At 48.4% G+C, this 26,558-nt stretch overlaps 5 protein-coding genes across 5 annotated transcripts; 3 read left to right on the forward strand and 2 right to left on the reverse strand.

Moving 5' to 3' along the window:
- Window positions 1–1,949: 1,949 nt before the first annotated feature.
- Window positions 1,950–5,085, forward strand: F4813DRAFT_392095 (Serine/threonine-protein kinase ATG1; the record flags this gene model as incomplete). The annotated part of the gene is made up of 3 exons (XM_049247242.1): window positions 1,950–2,216; window positions 2,264–4,889; window positions 4,946–5,085. The coding sequence occupies 3 exons, from the start codon at window positions 1,950–1,952 to the stop codon at window positions 5,083–5,085; spliced, it is 3,033 nt and encodes a 1,010-aa protein (XP_049097071.1).
- A 4,361-nt stretch (window positions 5,086–9,446) lies between these two features.
- Window positions 9,447–12,563, forward strand: F4813DRAFT_190050 (RhoGAP-domain-containing protein). Its single transcript, XM_049239412.1, has 4 exons — window positions 9,447–9,870; window positions 9,944–10,033; window positions 10,160–10,315; window positions 10,372–12,563. Exons 1-4 carry the CDS (start codon window positions 9,690–9,692, stop codon window positions 12,387–12,389), a joined length of 2,445 nt encoding a protein of 814 aa, XP_049097072.1. The 5' UTR covers window positions 9,447–9,689; the 3' UTR covers window positions 12,390–12,563.
- On the forward strand, window positions 12,563–13,220 carry F4813DRAFT_190039 (uncharacterized protein). The gene has a single exon (XM_049239411.1). The coding sequence runs from the start codon at window positions 12,737–12,739 to the stop codon at window positions 13,112–13,114; it is 378 nt and encodes a 125-aa protein (XP_049097073.1). The 5' UTR covers window positions 12,563–12,736; the 3' UTR covers window positions 13,115–13,220.
- A 2,996-nt stretch (window positions 13,221–16,216) lies between these two features.
- F4813DRAFT_398668 (putative amino acid permease) lies at window positions 16,217–18,437 on the reverse strand (the record flags this gene model as incomplete). Its single annotated transcript, XM_049248077.1, has 3 exons — window positions 16,217–17,522; window positions 17,598–17,888; window positions 18,031–18,437. The coding sequence occupies 3 exons, from the start codon at window positions 18,435–18,437 to the stop codon at window positions 16,466–16,468; spliced, it is 1,755 nt and encodes a 584-aa protein (XP_049097074.1). The 3' UTR covers window positions 16,217–16,465.
- Window positions 18,438–19,966: 1,529 nt separating this feature from the next.
- Window positions 19,967–26,252, reverse strand: F4813DRAFT_368684 (nucleoporin Nup186/Nup192/Nup205). Its single transcript, XM_049244336.1, has 7 exons — window positions 25,748–26,252; window positions 25,037–25,666; window positions 24,701–24,934; window positions 21,151–24,645; window positions 20,656–21,083; window positions 20,413–20,582; window positions 19,967–20,357 (listed from the first exon to the last, which is right to left on the reverse strand). Exons 1-6 carry the CDS (start codon window positions 25,968–25,970, stop codon window positions 20,526–20,528), a joined length of 5,067 nt encoding a protein of 1,688 aa, XP_049097075.1. The 5' UTR covers window positions 25,971–26,252; the 3' UTR covers window positions 19,967–20,357; window positions 20,413–20,525.
- Window positions 26,253–26,558: the final 306 nt, after the last annotated feature.

The raw sequence follows: 26,558 nt of genomic DNA on the forward strand, positions 1-26,558 counted from the left end.
GGAAATGGTCAAGTTTGGAACGATGATCAATGACAAGTGGATACCTACCTAGGGAGGTACCATGTACAACGCGTGTACCAAGAACAATTGAACGGGGGAGAGAATGGAGAAGAGTGAGCTAGTCCCGCTTACAATCCATGTCTGCCATGTCCAGCATCAAGGTACCTACAATGATACCTACAATGATACCTACCATAGGTACCTACCATAGTACAATCATCCATCGTACTTGCGCACCTAGGTAGCACACCATAGCACGATGCTTAGCACCTCGCACCTAAGCATTTAGCGCCTTGAATACAACAGGTACCAGCATCTGCCAGCATCTATTAGCAAGGCTGCTCGCCGTTTCATTCGTTAGCCGGTCCAAGAAACAGTGGGAAGTCGGTGGGTCTAGGCTTAGCGGAATCGGCTTCTAGATTGGATTTGCAGTGTCAATGCTTCGGTGCCTTATCAATGTTATCATGCTGAAGAGTCACGGGTGACGAGTCTGATCTTCATTGTTCACCATCGCATGTCGCGAGTTCTACTTTACTTTTACTAAAATAATAGTACCTTACCTGCCTCCTCGTCCCTCGTCCCCCTTCGTCCCGTGAGCAACTTTTGATTAGATCGCCTCGCCTCGACCACTTTCTTACCTTCTTGACCATATCCCTCTGGTCCTTTCTGTTATTTTCTTTTTCACTTTTATAATATTTCCCCCCCTTACCAATCTATTAAGGAATTACTCTTCTCTTATATCCTTAAGTTGTTATCCTATTATTAAACTCGCCCTTATCGCCCCATCTATCTAAACCCCGTTCAGTTCCCTATTATTGATCTTCTGAACCCCAGTCGGAAAACAGACAAAAAAGCGGATTGTGTCATATACGAACCTGAAGCTGTACTTATTTAAATAACATCGCTCCCGTCATCAACCTTATCAAGTTATCAATAAAGGACAAGACAAGACAAGACAAGACAAGACAAAAGAGTCACAGGCATAAAAGAGAGACATACACGCGCAGCTTGGAGTACAAGTACATATTAGTGCAGACCGAGTCATTCACTTGATTTTCGGTCAATCCAAACGGGATCATCCCCAACCCTCGAGTAAGCCTAGAGAAAAGCTAGGTACTTATTCTTATCCACCCTATCCCGTACTGGAACTGCAAGCTTTAGGTAGCTACCGCTCGCGAATCCTCGCAGCAGCAGCAGCAGCTATCATTGACTGCTTCCTTGCAGCCTTCTTGCACATCCAATCCCCTCCCCCTGTCCAGCTCACAAGGTACCTACATAACAGCTACCTACCAGCCTGCCTACGGTTTCATACGTCAGGTTCTTGTATTATACCTATTCTGGTAACCCTACTGTGTAGACCTACCTACATCAGATCTGCTTCTGCCTCTCCTCCTTCAACGGTTGCCTCTTCTTGCCACACCCCCCCAGTTCAACACTTGGGATACTAGCAGCGTTTTTGTCTGGTTGTCAATAGACACGAACGAGACACAAGATCTCTCCATCGCTGTAACCCTTGTGGCCTAAATCTTCCCGTGTCTGTCATTCGAGGTGACACAGACACAGACACATCCCCGCCTTTCAAGGTTCCTATTCCTAAGGACCTCGATTCTCCGTCGACCGACCTATCGGATACCCTGCCTTTACACGGAGTACATCATTTACATCCACTTTGACGTCCCAGGTCCCAAAACTCGCCTATCTAAGCTTTGGTCCAGAGACACGCGAATCTTCCAACTAGCTTCTTCTTTTCCGATTTCCTCAACGCCTTCTGCCTCGTGGCATCTTTATCCCCCCCTTTCCATCGACCAACTACAATCCCATTCGTTCACATCTAAGCTGTATGTGTACATGACGATAACTCGAGCCACGGACTTCATCCCGATTCCCATATAGGCCCCCGGGCTGCATTCACCAAGCTTCCTGTCATAAGCCAACCTACACAGGGAGCCATGGCTGACCCTCGAATACATTTGAGCTCGACTACTCGTCGGGCTCGAAGTGCTGATATTGGTCAGTTCATCATTGGTTCCGAGATAGGCAAAGGTAGCTTCGCCCAGGTATATATGGGCAAGCACAAGGTTCGTATCTCCAAGGCTATGCCCAACCATACGCCCTATCATGATATATTTGCACCCTTCGTAGAGAGGCGGCTGGGCGCTCTTTTGATGCACTTAAAATCAAAAGCAGCGCCGGTCGCACAGTTCCTAAACATGATCGTGAGTCATACCGAAGGATGGCAGTTGAGCTAATGGAAATGGTGCAGGTATCCGGCGCTTTGGTCGCGATCAAATCTGTCGAGCTCGCGCGGTTAAACAAGAAGCTGAAGGAGAACCTCTATAGTGAGATTAAGATTCTTAAGAATTTACGACACCCACACATCGTCGCCCTTCATGACTGCATCGAGTCCACGACCCACATCAACCTCATCATGGAATACTGCGAGCTGGGAGATTTATCAATATTCATAAAGAAGCGAGAGAGCTTCATCACATTTCCTGCGACTCGCGATATGGCGCGAAAGTACCCCAGCGCTCCCGGGGCTGGCCTTCACGAAGTTATTATCCGCCATTTTCTTAAGCAACTTGCCAGCGCCTTGCAATTTCTTCGACAAGGCAATTTCGTCCATCGAGATATTAAACCCCAGAATCTCTTGCTGCTCCCGTCACCGTATTTTAGAGAGGCAAACAATAGCCGTCCGATCCTTAGTGCTAGTAACGATTCGTTAATCCCGGCTGTTGGGTTACAATCGATGCCCATGTTGAAGCTGGCAGATTTCGGTTTCGCCCGTGTCCTGCCAGCAACGTCTCTAGCTGAGACGCTCTGCGGGTCTCCTCTCTATATGGCGCCTGAAATATTGCGCTACGAGCGATACGATGCAAAGGCAGATTTATGGTCTGTCGGCACTGTTGCGTACGAGATGATATCCGGTAGGCCACCGTTCCGAGCTAACAACCATGTTGAGCTCCTGAGGAAAATCGAGAGCTCCGATGCGCAAGTCAAGTTCTCGCGAGATTGCCAAGCGAGCTCGGATATTAAGGCATTAATCCGTGCGCTTTTGAAGCGCAGCCCTGCCGAAAGGCTGAGTTTCGAGAATTTCTTTAGTCATCAAGTCATTTCAGATGAAATACCGGGTTTAGTTGAGGACGACATACCTCAAGTTAAGAGGCGTCTATCAAAAGAAGTTCGCGCTACTTCGCGAACTGACGAGTTAGATCTAATCCCCCGACGCATGTCAACTCATCGTCGCTATGCTACTGAAACAGATGCGGTACATCAGGAGAGTAGCTCTTCGTCGCCTCGCGAAAGGCCATTAAGATCCTCTCCTCTAGCGTCACCGGCCGAGTTCGAGAATTGGGATCCGCAGGTTCAAGGTGCATCGCGCACAAACCAATCTCCTCGAGACGAAATCGCTCCGGGGCTTGGTATCCGACGGCCGCAGAATGTACCTTCTACTTCCGCACCTACACGGGGTGCTTACGTCGAAGACCGCCGACAGCGCGGATTATCCAATGCCTCGGTCAACAAAAATTCGCACGGCCAATCTCCGCCGTACGAAGAGACCAGGAGGGGTAAGAGTAGGTCGGAGCGTTCCGCGATAGAAGAAAGAGCTGCGCAAGAGATTGCTTTTGAGCGGGACTATGTTGTAGTAGAAAAGAAGCACGTGGAGGTGAACGCATTTGCCGATGAGCTCGCTGCAAAGGGAGCCCAAGCGGAGGCCTCGTCTCCCAGGTCGGGACAAATCATTCGTCGTGCTACTCAGCAAGGTGTGCCGACGTCGACGACAGGCGCAATTCCTGCTCAGCCGTCTAGTGCGCTCCAGATCGCACAAGGCAGGCAACGACCTGATCATTATCGACGAGGTTCCTACGATAAGAACTTGTCTGGCAGTCCTGGTTCTACTACGTCCGCCATATATAACGCAATTTCAGATGCAAGCTTGAGGATTTTCGGCTTCAAGTATCCGACGCACTTGCTCGGCAAAGGCACGTCGCCCCCAAATCCCTACAATGCATTTCCTGCATATCCTACACCAGCCGCCCCCACCGGCTATATCACGGACGGACGCCAGGGCGGCCCCATCGATGAAGACTTACGTGTTGCTCAGTGCATCGAAGACCTTGCGTCACGAAGTGACGTTGTCTGGGGTTTCGCCGAAGTAAAGTATAAGCAACTAGTACCGTTGGCACCTTCGATGGACCATGGTTTGGGCGGAGTACCCGCCGAGAAAATGGTCTTAGAAGAGGATGATGGCTTAACCATAGAAGCAATCGTGTCGCTCTCAGAGGAAGCTCTAGTTCTCTACGTGAAAACCCTCTCGCTTCTCGCCAGGTCCATGGACATCGCAAATATCTGGTGGACGCGTAGGAATCGCATTGATTCTAGCTCTACTCAGCACGTCATTAATCGCGATGCAATTAGTGCCCAGAACCTAATAACGAGGGTCAACTCCGCTGTCCAGTGGGTCCGTAGACGGTTTAACGAGACATTAGAGAAAGCCGAAGTGGTACGACTAAAGCTCCTCGAAGCACAGAAGCAGCTTCCAGAGGACCACCCAAGCCACCCAGCAAACAATCAACTTGAACTCCTCCCGGCTGGCACCTCGAGCACAGAGGGTATTGTGTTAACAGCAGGTCTCAGCGCCGAAAAGCTAATGTACGAAAGAGCCCTCGAAATGAGCCGCGCCGCTGCTATCAACGAAATCGCCAACGAAGATCTAAGCGGATGTGAACTCTCGTATTTAACTGCCATTCGAATGCTCGAGGCAGTGCTTGATAACGATGAAGACCTCTCCAAACGCAGGCTTTCCGGATCTTTAAAGGCCGAACGCGATCTGGTTCGCGAGAGTGCATCCGATATCAATCCGGATGATCAGCAAGCTGTTCATAAAAGTATGTATTCCTAGCTCTTCAAGTAGCAGACTATACGAACTAACTCATCATTTAAGTGATCCAAATGATCAACGGCAGACTTACGGCCCTCCGAAAGAAATTGCAGATGATCGCCAATGCTTCGAAAGCCCAACAAAATCTATCCCGAAAACGTAGCGGCGATGTTACACCGCGGAGTGTTCCCATCGGTGCTTGATAACCCTACAAAAACCATTTCTCACGACGTATGACGACACGTAAAAAGATTGCACTACACCTATTCAAGCCCCGCGGCCTTTTTAATTTGTTTATTAAGACTAATCCCACCGCCATGACTGACAATGGCTGGTCTCATCATCACCGACGGGATTCATCATTCGGCGTTTTAGGCGGCGGCTTCATTTCACCTTTAGTATATTTATAGGACCTCGGGTATTCTTTCTATTGTCGCCATCACACAGGCGCCTTTTTTCTTTCTTTTCGTATGTCAACACTTTTAGGGTCTCGGACATACGCCGATTGGATTGGAAGGGCGTTACTTGGCCCTCCGTGTAAGTTGGCGTGTTAGCACAGGAATCTCTGTCGCAAATCTCTGGCGTATTGGCGGGGAGTACAGATACACGGCATCACGACTAGGTGGGTTTGGGCGTCGTAACCTTGTACACGGGCGGTACAGGTTCCCCCAGACATGTTTGGCATTTTGTTCCTACGACAACCTAATACCCCTTTTGGCGGACGTGGAGTGTTCCGTGGATAGGGAAAGGATCGGTCGTATCTTGCTTCGTTGTTGTTTTGCGCGTGTCTTGGTCGGTGTTCACGGTAAACCATAGGGTTCTTTCGCTAGAGCTGCCCGGGGCTGGTTGCATATGAATTTTCGGACCATGGCGTCCTCTGTATGTACAATGTATACGGCAGCCCTGCCATTCTCGTTACCGTATGAACGACCTGGAAATTGACGGTGCTTTGGTTATTTTCTATTTGATTTCGTAGGGTGAAGTCAGGCAGGTGATTTTAAATGCCAGAATTATGACCAGTATTATGATAAAACTAGTGTATAAGAGTTTTGAGTGCAAGCTTCTCCGAGTGATCAATGGATCAGTTGACTTGTATCGATGTGTATATTTCTATTTCCGTGCGTAGCTTTCTATCTTTGTTTCCTCTGTCCGTATCATTTTCTCTTGGCCTTTCTTGCTTTCTTACCGAGCGAGCAGGTCTATGCACTACCTAAGGTAAGGGAAGATGTTATCGCTTAGCTATAGACTACACCAGACTTAGAAAGAGCTTAGATTTTAGAACATAGGTATTTATAAGATTCGTATAACAGGTACGAGAAGAATATCTCGCTGGTGTTTTAAGCTTCGTAAATATTCTACAACTATATAGCCAAACCGGTCTGCTCAGTTTCAGTTCTGAATTTAGATACGATGCCATTGACGACTAATACATAGTCACTCATAAAGTTTTAAGAAACTGTACGACTCTGGCGAGGCATGTTTCGTGTGTGCTCGTTCTTTTAAATCAAACATGAAGTTTTGTGTATGACATGGGCTCGGGAGATGCTCCATTATGACGTCTGTCGAGAGCCAGTGTCTGAACTACCGTCCTACGTCGATCAATCTAGGTATCAATATATCGCCATAAGCGCCTAACTACCTAGGTATTCCCATCGCTAGCCGGATCGGATCAGTAAGCTTCTTAGGTCGAACATTTATTTTCTTTCATCTACATAGATGTGTATCCACTCGAGCTAGAGCTAAATACTAGTTTTAGATTAGAAGAGATCCAACGACCCTAGGATGATCTTGTCTGTTGTCTTAGTCTGCGGTATGTTATTGTCTTTCGACGGGAGTTATAGTCGTATTATGGTGGGTGCATGTTATTGATAGGTACGTATGAGTCTTAACTAAGATGAAGCGAAACCAATGGTTAATACATAGGTAAGGTAAGGTAGACGCCGTAGTAGAGCTAAGCTTCATGATATAGTATCCCACTAAAGAGATGATCTGCGGGGCGAGCTTCCCATGTGAAAGCTAATAATCCGGAAGTCCAATATGCTTCCGTACCTGGTTCAACAATGTGACTAGTCTCAAGCTCGTCGTGACCCATCAGCCATGAGGTAGTTAAGCAATCTTCCAGCCGGAGTTTGACAGCGAAGGGGAAGTTGTAAAGGCAGCAGCAGAGAAATCCCTACTAATTTTAGGACACAACCAAAGAAAAGATTACCCCAAATGAGGTGTCGCCCGTGCTGATCAGCGGCGGGGTTCAAGCACATTGTAATACTATGTATGTACAGCCAAATTTGGGGACCTCAGGAGCTTCTTCCTATCAAACAACACAGGAAATAAGATTCGTGCTTCCCGTATGTGCACGGGGTACACATTTGGGGAGGGGGGTACGTTGTGACGCCACTACGAATGTATATTGCCAAGCACAGCCCGGATTCGACTATGTAACAAAAGAGACAATCCCTTTCTGTGAGCAACGCTGTGGAATATCTGGTAAGGGTCGACGTCATTTCTAGAACTTGGGTCTTGGAAGAGACGGGTTGACGGTAATAATGCCTTATGTATGTCTGTGACCCGCCCCCTTCTTTCTCCCTAGCCTTATACGTCTTGTCCCTGGTTGCTCGTGCTTGTCGACAGAGACGCTAGAGAGGCTGAGCAAGTTGGAGGTGTTGTATTTTTCTATCTTCATTTCTGTCCTATCAAAAACTTGGAAATGGTACCATATGACGCTGACAACATGATAGCTAACTGGCCCGGCATATTGAAATCACTGATTGAAATAAGGTGGCAACGGCTTAAACTTAAGCCAGCAGACCAAGTACCTACATCAATAAGGTACGGTGTGTAGGTAATAGGTAGTGTACGAATAGACCTGTCGTTGCTGTAGCTTGAGCTCAGCGAAATATAAGCAAAGCCCAAAAGCGGTCACCTATCAAGCTGCCGCCCTCATAGGCTGTGTACACAATAGTGACACAATATAGTCTCTCGAGGGAGCTAATAATAGCTTCTTAAGGAGTAGCCTGCTTACTTCAGCTGCCGTATACAGAGAAGGCCAATGTTTAAATGCAGCTTGAACCATGTTTCAGAATAAACCTGTTAACCTTGTTTGGGAACGATACGAGAAGTCTACTATGTATTCCGTATGTGAGATGCGCTTCTAGACTCGTGGGTCTTGGATTCCCCCCTGCCCCTTTGATACCTACCTATTATTCGACCACCTCTACTAGGTACATACATAGGCTCCCCGGGTTGCGGTGTCGCGGTCCGGAAGTGATTAGTGCAACGTAGAGGCTTAGCACAGTCTTCCACACGGCCCACTCGAGCTTCGAGGTGTGTCTCTGGTGTAAATCCTAACGGTCGTATTTTTGTACCATCTGTAAGCGGTGTCTTAGAGCATCTTAGATAGGTAGGTAGGTAAGTAGGTAGGTATGTTGTTCGTGTATAGCTAGAAAGTTTTTCGTCCAACTCTACTTCAACTAGCCCTCGAGTCTATCTTCATGGGAGATCTACGTATACGAAGCTGGTAACTTTATGCCGTGTCCAATATAAGAACGCCAAGTGTAAAGGAGAGTCGAGGCTAAAGGCAGCCGCAAAACGAAATAGTCGGCAACAGGCAGCTATATACTATGATCATCAAGAGTCCGCCATGAAAGACGAATTATCTACTTTACCAGGTAAAAGGGAGATGCGCACGAGGATTAAGATAAGTACAATGTAGTATGCTAAGGTTCCAGTACGTGCATGTAAGAGGTACATGGTATAACTGGTAGGTACATGTATTAAACTTAGAATTGTATGCTTTTGTTGGATATGGGGAATTAGAGTTTAGACTTGTATGGTTCAATGTTGCATTTCAACATGAGGAACATGTACCTAAGTAAGTTGTAGATACTACAATACATTAGGTATTGTACAGCCTAGAGACAGTGATAACAGTAATAGTGGATCGGTATACACTGTATTTTCCGTACAGTATAGTGCACTATGTATCTAAGCCACAGTTGACAGAGTCGCAGTACCGGGGGGAAAGCAATGCTCTCTCCCGGGCTAACATAAAGGCAGGTAGGCAGGTAGGTACCTAGGTTAAGTACCTAAGAGGTAGGTATGTACCTACCTACATATGGACATCTATGTAACCTAGGTGGGAGTTGCATCCATTCCCAGGCCCAATGTAGTACATACCTACGGGCTACAACCCAGCCTACCACCAGCCTGACTTCAAGTTACCTAGCCTACCTAACCCTGACATTATTTCTCTACCTACACTACCTACCTACCTCCTACACAACCTTAGCACTTTTATCAACTTACCCTATTGTGCTCTGGTAATAATTGAGGGCTACCACACTCACTTCATCTTCAACCTACCTGACGCCCTTTTAACAAATTTGATATCGGTCACAAAAGGTGCCCCGTTCACCGACGCTCGAATATCGTCCAAGTCCCATTTGTTAGGTCCTAGTCCGCTCTGAAACATTTGGCTTAGACCCGACATTCATTATTATACCTGTACCCGCCCTGCCGCCCGCCCTACCGTTGCTCTCTATCGTCGGCAATCAATCAACTAACCTATCCACCTACAACCTACCCACCAAACCCACGTCTACGCATGCACACACGCACACGCCTGTATTTGATCTTGTCTTTTAACACCTCTTAACACGGCAAACCTCGAAGCTTCCTCCATTATTACTTATCCTCTCTACACAAAGGTCGTTGTTACCAAAGGCGTACGAGATCACGCGCATCCATCGTCACAACGTATCGTTTAACCCTGCTGACGGTCGCGGTCACCGTCGCCCGCGCGTCATAGACCATGGCTTCTGCCGGCACTACGTCGCCGTCAAAACCACAACAGCATCAAAACCAGCAGCAAATGAGTCCGCCGCAGCAGCATCCGTCTCCTGCTGCTAATCCTGCATCCCCGCCTAGCAGGCGAGATCTGAAATCGTGGTGGAAGGCTTTCCAAACTCGGTCAAGGCACCAAGAATCCCAAGGTAAGGGCTACAATCACATACCTATTCCCACCTACATGCCAACTGCCCACACTATTCAACTTTTTTCTACAAGCTACCAGTCTTCCATCCCAACCCCCTAACTGTCGGTATTGGTATAATATATGCTATATGGCCCTACGCATATGTCGAGGAAGTCGGAATGGTCAGCCTACGCCCCTAATAGCAGGTTTGCTCTCCAAGCTACGCCGTTTTGGCAGTTAAGGGGAACAGATAAATACAAAGTACGATCACAGTAAGAAAGCGGTAGCTAACATGAGAGTCAAAACAGAGTCCCAACCCAAGGGTATATTTGGTGTTCCTCTACGACAAAGCATCACATACGCGAACGTCGCCATTTCACTTGTCGATGAAGACGGTCAAAGCTACATATATGGATATGTACCAATTGTAGTGGCTAAATGTGGTGTTTTTCTGAAAGAGAAAGGTTAGCGACGGAGCCATCGAGGCATTTGGTTTGGTTTTATGCTAATAATGTTATAGCTACGAGCGTCGAGGGAATTTTCCGCCTCAGCGGCTCTGAGAAGCGCATTAAGGAGCTAAAGATACAGTTCGACTCACCCGATCGATACGGCAAAGGTCTCGTGTGGGATGGGTATACGGTTCACGATGCTGCTAACGTCCTTCGACGGTATTTGAATGACCTACCTGAACCTGTAGTTCCGCTAGATCTATACGAACTATTTCGAGATCCCTTGCGCGGACACACAAAGCAAGCTGTCGGTGACACCGAGGGCACCCAACTTGTCGAGGATTTCGACGAAGCTGAAGCTATAGAAAAGTACCAACAGCTTATTAAGGAACTACCCCCTCTTAACCGACAGCTGCTCTTGTATATTCTGGATCTGCTCGCGGTATTTGCCGCCAAGGCCGATGAGAATCGGATGACAGCTCAAAATCTAGCTGCCATCTTTCAACCTGGAATGCTTTCGCATCCGCAACATGCCATGGCGCCAGAGGAGTACCGACTTAACCAATGTGTTATTATATTCTTAATTGAAAATCAGGATCACTTCTTAATCGGTATGCAAGGCACCGGTACGGATGAGAGGACTAAACGAGAAATTGAAAAAGGCCCACCGACGGTTGTAACACCCGCAACGCCAAACCGCAATACTGGCGTTGTAAGATCTGCTTCCAATGCTAGCGCTGGCGCTGAGAGCGTTAGTAGGGATGGTAAGATTAGGCGGAATCGTTCTACATCGTCGCGGCACTCGATTCACTCCAACGGTGCTTCTACGCCCGGTAGCCCTGCTCTGACGCCGAATGGTGGGCTCGGAAGAAGTAATACAGTTCCGTCTAAGAAGTCGCCTCATATTCCTTCCGGAAAATTCCAGCCTCGGCAGAGCTCACCTAGCGTCTCGGTAGCTCCAGCTTCGCCCTCGCCCGCAGATTCTAACATAGGCGCTCCGCCGACTGTAGCTGAAGAAGCGTCAACCGTAGCCGAACAGTCTCCTACGACATCGCAGCACCTAACTCCGATGGCGGCAGAGTCGCATTCCGCTGCAAGAAGCCAAGAAAGATTATTAGGTCCTCCTGCCGATATTATAACTCCTTTAAGGGAGAGGAACCTCCAGGGTCTTTTCCAACGATCCCAGGCCGCGGAAGGTGAAAAGCGCCAGCCCAATAAGCTGCGCAAAAAGCGATTACCTAGTAGTACCAACCCCAGTGCCCAGAGTTCGACCGCCTCACTTCCTCATTCGGAGGCAGTTTCTCCGATTCATGAATCTTCGAACCCGATAGAACAGAAAGTTCCCCATCCAGGTCCTACTAACACAGAGAATAGTACCTCTATAGAGACGCCATCGGAGCCTACGCCGCGAGCGTCTCAGGTGCCATCTGCGAGCACCGTACATGGCGATTCAGAGAATGGTAATACGCTCAAGGCAAAGACCTCACCGTCAACATCCCTACATTCGTCATTCAACGACGGGTCTGATGTAGACCAGGCAGAGGGTTGTGCGCCTGTCTCTTCGCCGGATGCAGCCGAAAAAGAAAAGAAACATCGATGGCGTATATCTCGACGAAAGGAGGACTTCTCTAGCGAACATGGTCATAACCTGGGTTACAATTCCCATGCCGAGTTGAGCACCTCTTCTATTGGGAGTGGGCAAAGGCCACGGAAGAGTTGGACGGGCGAATCCTCAGATGTGGCGGCAACACTAGCGGAAAGTGAAGCCGGAAGTAGAGAGAAAGAAGACTCGAAGGGTCCCATCGGATGGATTAAGAACAAGTATCGGGAAGCGAAAGAAAACGTGGAGGTTAAGCGCACGAAGTCCCCTCCGAGAGATCAGGTACAGGCCTTTTTAGCCTCGGGAAGGAGTGCAGAAACTATGGGAAGTATAGACGAAAAAGGGGCGCCCACAGGTCCGGGTCCGGTTCGTGTTGCAACACCTGAGATGAACTCGGTACGCGAGCCACGTGAACCACACGAAATCCCGTTGCCGAATTCTCCGCCGCCTACTCGGACGACGCACGACGAGAAGCCTTCGCACCCCTAGGAGGAAGAGACTTCGGACCAAGATAGCGGTTTGTTCTGCTGGGGCATGACGATCAGGCTGGTAAACCAGACAAGACCAGCCCTTCGTACCGCTCGAACAAGGGGATCTGGATTCGAATAACTAGAATAACGGTTCTTTTTTTTCTTCGTCTTCAAACTTTTGGTTGCCGGTGGTTCTCGTCTGGAAAAACGGGTGGAATGGAAATGCGGGTTTAGCGAATGGGCTTGATTGATGACGGGTTTGAATGCCTCACTCTCGAAGTTTGACGACGTTTATGCGCGGTTTTTGGGAGATGACTTATTTGTTTTCGAATTGGGGGATGCTCATGACGACCCGCTTCCAACGGGATGAAAAAAAAAAATAGGAGAAGAGGATGTGCTCTCCTCTTTTTATGGATACCCCTTCCCCCACCCCTTTGTTTTAAGGCTGGTTTGTATGTCATTTTTGATGTTTTTACGCGTGCTGTAATGTGGAATTTTATACTTTTTTTTCCGGGTTTAACAAACTTGGACTTCGAATCTCGATCGTCCCTTTTTTTTGTTGCGGAGGCTCGTGCGTCTTTGGGGGCGTCCCCTCGGGTTGAAAAGTATCATGAGGCGTGGATGACTTCTGATGATCATACCATTCAATATAAGGAGGCTACCTCGTGTCGTCCAGACGACTTTGCATTGCTACCTCTGCTATTTTGCATTCATGTCCTGATTTTCCGGAGTAGTTGGTGTTGAGAGTGCCTGCCGAGCGAGCTGGACCCGTACATATATACGTATCTGTGTTGCGGACGGAAGGTTATCGAGTGTTCCACCAGGTTAGCCAGCGATAGCTTGGACTATGGGTGTATGTATGTAGGTAGGTAGGTAGCCATAGAGGGCGTATTAATACTGGGTTACGGATAGGAGAAAGCTGGTTAGCAACATGACTGGCCTCGGAATTGCTTAGCTTAGCTTAGCTCAGGGGTGCGTAAGCAACGACGTAATATTGTTGCTGTGATAATTAATTGAAAAGGAACAATTCTCTTTATCTTGTCCAGTTTATAACTATGTGTGTCCTGCCAGAATTACACTTTGCTCTTTATGGTGACCCAGAGGACTCCCACTTCTTATTCCTTTCAAATAAAGTAGCAGTATTTTCTTTGTCCTTTGCCTAGGAACACTACGAATAAAACAACGAAAGCTGAGATACAGCACAACTACCTAGCTCTAATGACCCTCGAAACGTTCGTAGTAAAGCCTTCGAGGACCATAAATACAAAATATTCCTCTCCGATGCTACAAGCTTCGAGGCACGAGCAAAGTCCAAGTCTGATTTACAGGTGGATGATGGGTGGATATTAGCCACATGGGTAAGTCCTTAGCATCTATGGCAAACAAATGTCATAATTCTTTGCGACTGTTCTTGTCAATGCGAGTGTACCAACCAGCTATCATCCATTGCGCTCAGTATCAATGTTTGGGTCTATGTAGTTTATATTGGAATCGATATATATAGCACCGACGCATTCACGAGCGCCGTCTACTCCGCTGTTGTAAGTTACCTACCCTTTGGACCATTTCACATGTAGTGGATATATATTTTAAACTTGGCAGTGTTAAGCCTGTCATGTTAGTGTCTTCTCCTCGCTTCCGAACTCACGCAGATCACTTTAACCTTGGTAGAAATATCCATACTGCTACTTTACAAGAGGATCTTCGCTATAAGAAAGTTTAAGATTGCAGTATGGGTGGCGATGGTCTTCGTCGCCGACTGACTGCTTGAAGCTGCTGCGTTGCTGCCGCCGTTCGGTTGGCGCTTGTCTACAGAGTACTTTCTGAGGTTCTTAGTACCAGAACTGTAGTTTGCCGCGTGTTTACCGTGCCATGGACCCCTAATCGATGGGGGCCGGAGTCCAGACTCACTCGTGCGCAGCGTCCTCTCCATTATCTTCCTTATGAGTCGTAGAAGTACTCCCAACAACAGCAAGGACCGCTCTGGCGTGCGCATTCCTACTACCAATGACCCTTGGTCACACTGATCCCGCGCTCTATAAGAAGCTAGAGTGAATCAAAACGCCGGTCTCTATACTTTAAGGTGAACGTCGTGCAATATTACAAATGCCTTACATGACTACCTAAGGTAGGGACATCAGTTCTACATATCGTTAATGAATACAATAGCTTAGGTTTACCTTCATATTAAATTTCAAATCGAATTGAGGCTACGAAGCATACGCATTCAGTATAAGTTGGTCAGGGGTAGATTCAGGGGTCTCTACTATATAGTAGAGAGACCCTAAATCTACCTGACCAACTTATACACCGAAAGCCTATGCATAGCCGTCGACTCCCGTGGCTTAGGTAGAGTTCCTCGTGGAACAATGAAGTCGTTTCCTTGCTTCTTGGCTTCTTGGTCCACCTCACGACACTTGATATAGTATCACTCTAACTACTCGCCACCTTAGAAAAGGTTGGCTTATGGTTTGACTTCGAATTAGATACCCGAGCCTATCTACGTCTTCCAAGCATAGAAGTTAAACGTTACTTTCTACTGTAAAGAACGCATATAGCAAACGTATAGAAGCTTATAATCGGCACTATACATAATGTGATAATCTCCTTCCACGACTTGTCATATTCATAGTCGCATAAGTGTCGACTTTTGAACCTTTGCGTTGAATATCACTTTCCAAGAAAGGAGTATTATGTACCGTGGGATCGTCACCTTGTCCCTTATTCGGGCCAAAACCCTGGTCTCTTCGAGTCAACCAGAAGGTAAGTCCCCGATTAGGTCTATGCTAGAATGTGTCCATCGACCTACCTAACCTAGGTACTTACCTGTTTTAGCAAATACGACGTGAGTGTAGATAGTATAACCGATGCAAGGGGAACGAGTAGTGTGGGTGTGTCTAGCACACTCCATTGGGTACCATAATACCAGTAGAGCGTAACTCGGTATTCTTTAGAGTTATTAGTTAATGCATCTCTGTATGTCTTAGATTATCGTGATCCTAGCCGTAGTATCTAACGGAATCGCCTACGATGACCTAAAGCTATCACAAAATTGCCATACTATACCATCCCATCAACGGGGCACCACAGCTAAAGAGCCAGTTAAACGTCCCCTACGCTATATTAAAATCCATTCGTACCAACCTAGATAATTCCCAAACTTTTGACTACCTACTCTCGGAATAAGCGAAAAGAGCAAGGAGAAATTCCACGGGCACGGATCGAATCCTTCGGCGTGACCTATCTACCTAATTTATCATCGTTGTCAACGCCCGCCGCAATCACGATTCCCACTCCCACCCTAGCAATCTATAAAAAGCCCATTGGATGTGCCAGAAAAAGGTAACACCAGGAACATCATTCATGCGCTTCCCTTCCCTTCCCACCCCGCCATCTTAGGTAGGTAACGTAACGTACTACAATACCGAGACCGAGTCAAGAAGGGGTTGGAGAGGTACGCAGAGGTCCTCGCAATCTCCGCTCGCGTTACCTGTGATGTTACGCACTAACGTATATCTGTGCCTGTCTGCCTGCTTGCCCTACCGCTATCTTCCGGTCTTCTTCAGCCTCAAAGGCTTCCCGACTGCGGGTGTCACATCCGGGATTTAGGGATCATGTAAGTTCTGACACATGCACACATATATATACATCGTAGAGGCAGTAAACTGCGACGACTTCGTCTTTACTCGTAGAATGTAGTAGTAGTAGTAGTAGTAGTGCCGACTGGCTCCGAGGCTCGACATAGCTTATACCTAGGTTAGGTACAATACCTAACTAAGGTAACCAACCTCGTTATGTAGCCAGTGAAAAAAGAATCACATATCACTATAAGCAAACCATCACAGATGGCAATGTGAGCGTAACTGCTACTACAGAGATCATCACATAAATAGATATGTACACTTGAGACGCGAGCATATACCCTAACAAATTAAATTTCCTTCATTATACCATAGCGTTCGTACGAAACGTAACGCAGACATATGTACATATACAGACAGAAATAGGTATCTTTTCAATATGACAAGCAGTATGACCTCCCGCTCCAGCTCCTATGCCCCGGCCCAAGTACCCAACCACAACAAGCACCGTCGTCTAGAACAGCCAAGAAACAAAGCGCTTGTAGAAGCGCGCCAGGCCCTGTCTACTCTCAGGTGTTGCCGCGCGCTTAATCGCCTCGGCAGCGAGGAACTCCTCTTCCTCGCGGTCGATGATGTCCTTGCCCGTGTAGAAGTCGCACTCGTGAGGACGGACACCCTTGCTCTTGGTCCAGGCCTTGTGTCCGAAGATGAGGATCAAGTAGATGGGGATGCCCAGGTAGCCCGTGATGAAACTGGGGTATTTGGTTTTAAAGTCGCCCGTGAACACGTCGAAGTTCTTGGTCAGCGCGATTAGGATGCACATGAACAGCGCCACGTACGAGCCCCACACACCCAGCGGCGCCGAGTACGGCAACATGTCGTTGGTCAAGTTCTGCGCGCGGCGAGCCCGCACGAACCAGATATGCGTGACTAGAATCGAGATCCACGTCAAGAGGCCGAAGATGGTAGTCAGGTTGACGAAGTAGGAGAAGACCTGCTTGGAGTCGTCCGAGACGTTCAAGAAAGCGAGGAGGCCGAACGCCGCAGAGGTGAAGAGGGTGTATAGGGGTACGCCCTTGCGGTTGGTCCTTCTGAAGATGGAGGGGGCTGCGCCGTCCGAGGACAGACCATAGAGGGTTCGGCTGGCAATGTACAAATCGGAGTTGGCGGCGGAGAAGACGAACAGGAGAATGCAGGCGTTGAGGATGTGGTCAAGGGCCGGGATATGGGCGAGCTTGATGGCGACGACGAACGGAGAGGCGCTGGCGTTGGAGGTATTGGCACCGGCCTTCTTGTTGGGATCCTTATCCGGGTTGACGGCAAAGACGAGCTCTTTGGCGTTGTAGGGAACGCACATGCCGATCAAAAGAATGCTGACACAGTAGAAGATGACAATTCGGTAGAAAGTGAGCTTGATGGCGCGAGGGATAGTCTTGCGCGGGTTCTGGGCCTCGCCAACCGTCACACCGACCAACTCGGTACTCAGATAAGCGAAAGTAGCAGTGACCATAGTAGACCAGAATCCGAGGAACTGACCCCAGGAGCCTGTCGCGATGTAGGGAACGAAAGCACTGTTACGGGTTAGCAACACGGTCTCTCTGTAGTAGCTTTGTTATAGCTATCATAAGACGGCGTAATCTACTTACCCAGGGTCTCTCCAGTAGCGGAACCCCCTCGGGTCACCGTCTGCGCCACCGCAAGCGATGATGAGAGATAGAAGGATAACGCCGATGATGACGACGACTTTGAAACTCGACAGCCAGAATTCGAATTCACCAAAGAATTGGATACCGAAATAGTTGATACAAATGATGGCGACAAGGAATATGGCAATCCATACACCCGGGTTGACTTGGTCTCGAGGCAGCCAGAACTGTATAACCAGAGCGGCGGCTGTAAGCTGATTAGGTGTGACGATGATATATTTTATCCAGTAACTACATTATACGAGATTGATGGGTTAGTTTTGATCGTCGAGGGCGTTAGGAGTGTGCTGCGCAATTCGTGCGAATAAACCAGACTACCAGACTAGGAAAATGAAAATGAAAATGAAAATGAAAACGAAAGTCGACAACTTACGTCCAACCGAGCGCAAAACCAAGCGAGGGGTCGCAGAACCGAGAGGCGTAACCAGTGAAACCAGCAGACATGGGGAGCCAAGCTGCCATCTCGCCGAGGGCCGTCATGACCAGGTAGACGATCATGCCGACGACAGTGTACGAGATGAAGATAGAGCCCGGGCCGGCTTGCGCGAGAGCCTTACCGGTTCCGATGATGAGACCTGTTCCAATAGCACCACCGATAGCAATCATAGTAATGTGGCGGGCTTTAAGACCGCGATGTAGCGACGTCTCCGCCGACGTTTCGATACCGCGAATGCGCGATCCCTCGAGGTCCATATCGTTGTACGACATCATGTCCTTGTCGCCCGAAGGCGACGAGGCCGTCGACCTAGCCGCCCTCTGCACCACGCCTTGCTTCTCCATGGTATTGTCGTGAACGCTTCTTCTTTCGACGAGTGTTTCTGATAACGAACGGAATCGAACAAAAAAGGACCTCTGTCGACTAAGCGACACACAAGAGAATGGAAGACAGTCCTGCGTGTTCGGTCCCAAAGTGTTTTTTGTTGAAGGATCAGAACAAATAAGAAGCGAAGGGGGAGGATGAAGGCTAGACCGGGGAGGTGGTCAGCTATTAAATAAGTATACGGATTATATACGGATTAGATCCAACAACGGGCAAAGTAACGAGACGTCTTGCAAGTTGCAACCTGTCGACCAATCCCCGAGGTTTTCCGCTTTCCGGATTGGCGAGCGAAACAACTGCTACGTAGTAACAACCTTACAATACATACATACATACCTATGTACATACATAGAGCAAAGAACCAATAGGTTATCTTACATAGCATGTACGGAATAAATACCTACCAACCTACCTACCAACTTAGGTACCTAACTGTAGCAGCTCTGTATATCGTCTCTCCCAGCGGCGGGGCACGGCTTATCTCTCCAAATCTGGTCTATGAGGGAACTAGCCAGTCTAGGCGCATTAGGTATCGCTGACCGACGACCAGTACTGGCGTAGCCGTGTGTGTACGAATGTACACTACAAATGTACGAATGTAGTGGACTCTTGGCTCTTGGCCTTGCCCGGCTAACATCTTCTTTTTGGGGACCCCTGTCCTGGCAGCCTGCGCTTGCGCTTGCTTAGGATGTTTACTTACTGCCAGGAAGAGATGATCGTGGGTAAGCGAAGAAAAAAAACGGCCCGGAGGCTGGTACCATGTCGCGTGCCCACTGGCTTTTCCTCGGCGCCTCATCACAAAGCACCTGACCAATGCGTGAGGCCAGTGGAGTAGCGTCGAGGAGAATTCAGGAGAAGGTCGTATAATTAAGTCGCCCCGAATACTACAAACCGTAGCATGTCGATCGTAGATCAATCACAGATCACATGTAATGTTTCATTGTCAAGAGCTGGCCTGCCTGGAAAATCGATTGCTTCGTCCAGCTCGTCCCAACCAGTACCAAACGGTGGTTCCTGATTCCCCAACCGTGCTGGCCATCGTCATTTTGCAAGGGCCAAGGCCTCAGCCAACCAGCTAGCGTACCGAGATGTCGTTAGAGCGGAGTGGTGTGGTTTACGGAGACGGGCTGCCCATAACGGATAAGTTTGCACGGGCTCGAGATAAAAGTTACATGGATGAGGGATTGTCAAGGTTTAGTTATCAGGGGTTTGTCGCAACCTGAGGAATCTGTGGACTTTGGAGGACTCTGGAGGTTACGAGCTGCTGGATCTGGTAGTTTGGTAAAATGGTCTGGAGCAAGATGTTAGTCCAGTAGGGTCTGTTTAATGGCTAGCTTAGCATTTGATAGGCTGTGGCTTTTTATTATCCAATGCCAAGGGCCTCGGAGGTAACCAAAGAGACGTCGGGTAACACCAAAGCTAGCCAAGCCTTAAGGACTAACAACAGGTTAAAACCAGCTAATTGGAGCAAAGCCTATTAACAGAGCACACGGTCTCTGACCAATCATCATCCAATAGTATATCTTTGCTTTGTGGCAAACTAACCTATGCCATTACATACCTAGGTACCTATGTAGGTACCTACATAGTAAATTACTGTGCCTTATCCGTAAGAGACCCAAAGGAGGCTTCTAGATGTTTTCTGAAGTACAAAATACGCTAGAAGAAACAAGGTATATCCTTTTATCCACCCAACCAACCCCAACTCCTCCTCGATTACGCTCCATCTACCTATTCATCTCATCACAATAATCACATGATAAGGGTCCATCGGTAACTAACATGGAAGTTTGCATCCATTCTGCCTTGCGCTGTTGGTGGTAACGGCACCTTACGCACCGTACCTATGTATGCCACGCGCAGGTGTCTTAGATGTCTCTCTCATGTCTTAGGTCAGCTCTCAGCCATGATGCCGCTGTTGAAGGATCTATGTACCTAGTATTAAATTACACTCCAGCACGCCCAAGGCCTTTTCCTCCTATAACGCCACCGGGGAATTTGGGGCTGAATTATATCGCCATCTACTACCTTGGGCGTTCGCCTTATTCTCAGTGGAATAAGACCGGCGCAGGCCTTTTGTCCTCATCCAGGCTGCCACCCTCGAACTATATAAATTTAACGGGTTAGCCCAATCTGATCAGTGTAGACGCAAGACGAAGACAGATATCTTAGACCTACCTCTAGAAATCCCGTCGCAGTAATAACGACCATGAACGCTTCGGCTAATTCATCGACGCGTTCCGAAAGCAACGCATCCGTCTTCCCTCCTCCCGCACCAATTCCGGCCGAACGTTTGAGCACGTGCATAACTAACATCCTGTGCTCGGTCAAGAACCGTCTGCCCTGCAGCACGTTATGCGATCCCCGACTAACTATGGCCGCACCGATGATGCGGGCCACACTGACTAGGAGGGTATAGTGCCTCTGCAGACCTCTGCTATCTGTCGAATCCACCTGCAATTCTGGATCCACCGAAAACAATCCCGACTGTTCGATAGTGCGGAATAGATTCGCATGTAAAACATTCTTAGCACCGTCTCGCGTCTGGCACAACTGCAGCAATAGTGCGAGTTTGGCGTTCAAATAATTCTGCTGATCCGAATCGCCTGGAAATATGGCTTATTAGACTCCTAATCCCAATATAAGAAAATCGGCGTGCGTAGTAGGACTTACCTGTCCGATCAGCCTCCTCCCATTCTACTAGCACCCCACGCAAAGAATCTACAAGTATACCGATGAAGTTCAGTCTGTTCAACGCTTCTACCACGAAGTTGTCATCCTCCTGCTTGCCAAGTTGGACTAGCGTTCCTAAGAGAATCAAGGCTGCCGACTGGCATGCTGCGTCTCCGCCAAATGCGTCATCACATATGACATTTAGAAGCTTTTCACCGAACGCTCGTATTGTTCTAGTTGTTTTTCGAAGGCTTGACGAAACTCCTTGTCCGTGGTCCACCAGTCCCGTCAGGTGGCGGTAGCAGATGCTGTAATAGACTGCGCGCAATTCTTGATTGCCGGCCCATTTTGCGATAGCGCTTAGGCAGACCTGAAGGAGCTGGAAAAGCTTGTCGCTCGTCAGGTTTTCTACCGCTTTGCTTTGCTTGTCGGTAGAAGTCATCGCTGCAAAATCCAATTCGAATACCAACACCTTTGCAAGCTTGGCCAGCTCTAGAGCGGCACTGGGGTTCTCCGAACTGTACAATTCGAGGCTTGGAAGTGTTGCCTGTAGGGTCTGTAGTATGAACGAGACCTTGTTTGTACCCTTGAAGTCGTTGCAGTCGGTCATCACCATCAAGAGTTTCGTCCAGTTTGTCAGAACCTTGAGGCTGCGCGATTTCACCTGCGTGAACCGATTCAAGTACCTCAAGTACAGCAGCAGGCTTTCCTCTTCTGCGCCTATAGCCATAACGTCTTGCTGTAGAACAAGCTGGCCAGATTTGCGAGCCTCGTTGCGCTTGAGAAGCAGAATCTCTCGAACTTTGTCCAAGTTATATACCCGAACTAGGTCGTCATCTTCTTCTAGGCACGGCCGCAACTCGTGTTCTCCGTACATCCTGAGCTCGGGCGGAGCAGCTGCGAATAAGCTTTCCTGGGGCAATGAATCTTGAAACTCGAACACCGAAGATACAGGTATAACATCTAGGCCGTCGGCTCTGATCTGGCCGCCAAGAGCGTCGAATACCCGTCTCTTGAGCGCTGGCGTATGGCCGCGAGAGACGCTGCAAAGCTCGCGAGTAATATACTCAAGTGCCATAGCCCTTATCGAAAGATAGTCGACATACCCTTCGGCCGCCGGATACGTGAGGAAGTCCGGACCGAGAGCTTCGTACCCATCCCACACGAGGCTTTGCTGAGCTACAAGGCCTTGCATCAAGATATGGAAGACGAAGTCGTTTTCTCGGAGGTCCTCGAGAACGATGCTAGCCGACAGGGGGGAGCTCCAGAGTATCCTGAGAATTCGCATGACCTTATACTTCAGGCTGATCAACCATTTCTGCATAGATCCCTCTTCGTCCTTCGACGGAAGGCCCAGAATCACGGGTAGCAACGCGTGAAATAGCGACGCCTCCTTGTCAAATAAGCCGTCGGGTTCGATTTCGAGTGTGTTAGTCCCGCAGCGAAAACCGAGAAATAGGTGAGCGATTGTAGGCCGATCCGGGCTCGCCTGTAAGCAAGAGTAGATAAAATCGAGAATGTAGACTTTAGTTTTGTAGTCCGGCGAATCATCCTTCTTACGGAAGTCTAAGGGATTTTTAAACTCGTTGATAAAAGAGCCGGCTATGGTGGCTGCGTCGCCACGCTCTTCCAAGGCCATGATCGCCTTGTTTCGATGGATCTGCCTTGGAGAGCCGGAATGCCAGGCCGAAATTGCCCTGGGCGACGATGATATCTTCTCCAGGAGTTTTAGACTAGCTAAGGTTAATTCCGGGTGGCCTATGCCGCAATAATTGCCCAGGTCGGACATCAACATCATGTTGCTCATGAGGCCGTCTTCTATCGAAGCATATGCCCCATTGGACGTTGGCGTATATGGTGATCGGCTTTGCGCTCGAGCCTGCGGCTTGACCATTTTCCGAACCACCTCAAAATAGGTAGCTTGAAGATCAAGAGTTTTTGAGACGAGCTGGACCGCGCGTATAACGCTATGGATAAGGGGCGAATCCTGCGGGGCTTTTTCGATGTTTCTTGAGTTCTGATGTATCGTATCGAGAATGCCTTTCATGAATCTGCTGTCGTACATCCACTCCATGACCCTAGCGAATGGGTGAAGAGTGACATAGTTCTCCAGGCTTCCACTCTGAATAGCCGAATCGACATTGACATTAGTATTGTTATTGAATATAATCAAGTCCTCGTTGAAGCTAGAAACGCAGATGAATGCGAGGTCTAAGCAACACAACCGGAGCATTCTCTGCTGCACAACTTCCGGAACTTCTTGAGCGCGAACGGAGAACATGTGCCCCAAAGTAAAGTCGATGTACGGCTCGATCCCAGGACGCATCCGAGTCGACGCGCCGAGATCCTCTGGATACGGCAGCGCGTCGTTCAGCTGACCGGATCCGTCCGGGAGAGACGTCAAACTGACTAGAAATTGTATAAACGCGCTGGCGTCGTCGACATGTGGGCTCATCTCTTGAAAAAGCGCCTCCATAAAGATAGACGAGTGCGGAGAGCCTGCGGCGGAGGCTAGAGCTTTGTTTGTTGTAGGCGGAAGGTAAGTTCCACTGAGGCACGCCTCTAAATACTGCCACATACCATAATTCTGAGCGAGGGATTTCCGACTAAGAAGAGAACGCAATGCTGCGAAGGTACATGCTCTGATTCGAGATGTGACCTGGCTACTTATCACGTGAAAGAGCAATTCAACCAGTTTTGATGTTGGCTGCTCAAGTAGATAAATGCGTGCGATCTCGCTTTGAGAAGCGAGCTTAGCCATCAGACGCAAATAAGATTCCAGCATCGCTGCGAATTCCGGTTCAGTCTCCGCTTGTTCGGTGTTGAACTTTCCAGTTCTGTGTGCATTAACTTGGGCTGCGGCCGGCTTTTCTCTGGATTTGGTAACAAAATATTCCAGTTCGTTTATGATATGAGACCACGTGATGGACAGCGGTTTTCGAATCTGATGCCCTTCATCCAGAAGGAAATCATGCGCGGCCGTCGCAGACTCTGGATCCTCGGACAAAGACTGGAGCATCTCACAAAACGCTGCCTGCACGGGTGTCGTTGCCCTGCGCGATGCCCATTGTAGAAATCCTGCTAGGTTGTTCTCAGGATCGCCCCAGAAACCGTCTGCGGCCTCTGGTCTACCCTCGAAAGAGTAGGCGATAATGAGAAGGAATCTCTCCAGATCGTAGTCTTGCTCTTGGGCTTGGTTAGTTTGCCGCTGCTCGTCTTCTTCAATTTTCAACCTTCGAAGCACATCGGGCATATTGGATATAAAGGCGTCGACAAACGTCTCTAGCTTTGCTGCTAAACGATCCTGTAGAGGAATAGTAAACGGGAGGGTATCCGGGGGTAACGTTGGGGTCCTTTTTCGAAGCCATTGCCGTAAAGATTTCCGGGCACTATCTTCCCACTCGGAAGCCCTAACATCGGCGACAACAGCCAGCATGAAATCAAAAGCGCCATCCTTTAGTGCTTCAGCGAACTGCCGCGACCTCTGCATGTCCTCTTTATTTATGTTAGTTGCCTCAGCGGGTGCAAAACGGGAGCGGGAGTTTCTAACCTTCATCAATATCAACACCGGGAAGACCCGAACCGGCAGCATCTTCCATGTACCACCCGCTGTATTCAGCGATCCACCAGGCCCTGACAGCAGCATTGAGGAAAGGTAAGGATCGTGCATTATCATCCGACTGACAAACGAGCTGGTTCAACTTTCTCGCTTGCTCGACATTGCCGCTGCCCTCTGTCGAGCCAAAAATCGTTATGTAACTGCCAAGCACAGGTATGAGATGTACTGCCAACAGTTAGCGACGGCGTAATTCTTGATTGATAGCCTTCGCACTCCTCGGGAGGAATGTAGGGCAAAAGAAAACAGATAAATAACAGAGAAACTTACCGGTACACGAGTCGTATCTATTGATCTGCTTCAGAACCTGGAGAAAGTCGACAAAGTCATTCTCGATCGCTACGTGCTTTTCGATTGCGTAGCAGAGAATGACCGAAAGGAGTTCATGTTGTTGGATCAGGCCTATGTATGTCACCTCAAGGAGCTGTTGAAATTGGGCGTCACCCACGCGACCTAGTACCGAAGCGCTTGCGACCTGCTCAGAGAGATTTTGGAGCCACGTCCTGATATCGCGCATCGAAGCCGTACACGTAGGGACGAACCTGGGTTGAGAGGGCTCATTGCTAATCCCCGGTAGCTTTTCTCGAAGTATGTTCTCGCTGACATATTGGCCAAGATACCCAAGGCCATCACCAACATCTTCAGCAAGCAGTTCGTCCTCTTCTTTGGAAAGCTGTAGAAGCAGCAGCATGCAGTTAAGGAGGGTATTTCTCTGCGTATGGAACCTTATAACAGCACACTCTCTCAGTGGGCGCCCGAGTATATTCTCGTCGTCTCTCGAGAGGATGGCCAATTTGGCTGCTTCGAGCTCATCTAAATCGAGGCCGTCGGCGACTTGCAAGACAATTTCTTGGAAGTCCTTATTTAAGGAATACTCATCGTCGAGAATATTGATTTTTCCTACACGGTGATTGTCAATAAAGATAAAGTAGCAAAGCAGCAAAGCTACCTAAAGTCTGGACAGAACGAGATTGCACTCACCTGACAATATAGCATCCCGGCTTTCCTTTTTCCTCGCAGGTTTTCTCATGAATTGCTTGAAGTTGTCACGAAGGATTTCTAGGGATCCCGTCTGAGCAAGTTGGGATAATAAGAGTGGTCCTTGGGATTCTCGGTCTTCCTTCAGCACTTGGACTACGTTGGTCAATTCCCTTTGCAATTCCCGGAAAGCGTCCTGAATCGTAGCAGTAGCATCGTCCGCCATTGTTCGTATTCTCGGTTTCTATCGCATCGTCGCGCAGGGTACTAGGAGGAAGATATTTTGCGACGCAACGGGCATGCACCGCTAATTAGCTTGTTGAGGTTTGCTATTTGCTGCACATTTGTTGTTAAGAAGCTTAGTTCATCCAAGGTACGGAGGGGCGCGAAAGTCAACTTTACAAATTCCACGAGAAAATGATGCTGGACCTGGACGTGTCAAGCTAAGGTAAGGTAAGGTTAGGTACCTACCCACATTACCACATGCAACTGGCTGTTTCTAAATCTGACCTGGTACAATAGTGTACAGAAGATTACCTAAGGCACTACATAGGTTAGCCTAGGCTAGTGTGCATAATAAACAAAGCTCAGCTCTCTCACACCTTCGATTTACATCCATGGATGGACCTTAGCAACTCGCTACCTCGACGAGAAAAAGATAATATAAATTAATTGTTAAAGGGATTAGCAAGCTACATAGATTAGATACGTCTAGTATGACCTGAAAAGCGATCAGCAGCATCAATTCCTCATTTTCTTTCTCGCATTTTCTTTGATAGCATGAGCCCGGTCCTTGACTCTGTTCGTGTTTTCT

Source organism: Daldinia decipiens (genome assembly GCF_022478715.1).
Source record: "Daldinia decipiens strain CBS 113046 unplaced genomic scaffold F4813scaffold_32, whole genome shotgun sequence".
NCBI lineage: Eukaryota > Fungi > Ascomycota > Sordariomycetes > Xylariales > Hypoxylaceae > Daldinia > Daldinia decipiens.

Bases quoted from the DNA above. Each gene is read 5' to 3' on its own strand.
- F4813DRAFT_190039 (XM_049239411.1), top strand. From the start codon at position 12,737: ATGAAAAAAAAAAATAGGAGAAGAGGATGTGCTCTCCTCTTTTTATGG.
- F4813DRAFT_190050 (XM_049239412.1), top strand. From the start codon at position 9,690: ATGGCTTCTGCCGGCACTACGTCGCCGTCAAAACCACAACAGCATCAA. The intron at 10,034-10,159 runs GTCAGCCTACGC...GAGTCAAAACAG, and splicing joins ATGTCGAGGAAGTCGGAATG to AGTCCCAACCCAAGGGTATA. The intron at 10,316-10,371 runs GTTAGCGACGGA...ATAATGTTATAG, and splicing joins TGTTTTTCTGAAAGAGAAAG to CTACGAGCGTCGAGGGAATT.
- F4813DRAFT_368684 (XM_049244336.1), bottom strand. From the start codon at position 25,970: ATGGCGGACGATGCTACTGCTACGATTCAGGACGCTTTCCGGGAATTG. The intron at 24,646-24,700 runs GTTAGAAACTCC...ACATAAATAAAG, and splicing joins CGGTGTTGATATTGATGAAG to AGGACATGCAGAGGTCGCGG. The intron at 21,084-21,150 runs GTAAGTCCTACT...CCATATTTCCAG, and splicing joins GGAGGAGGCTGATCGGACAG to GCGATTCGGATCAGCAGAAT.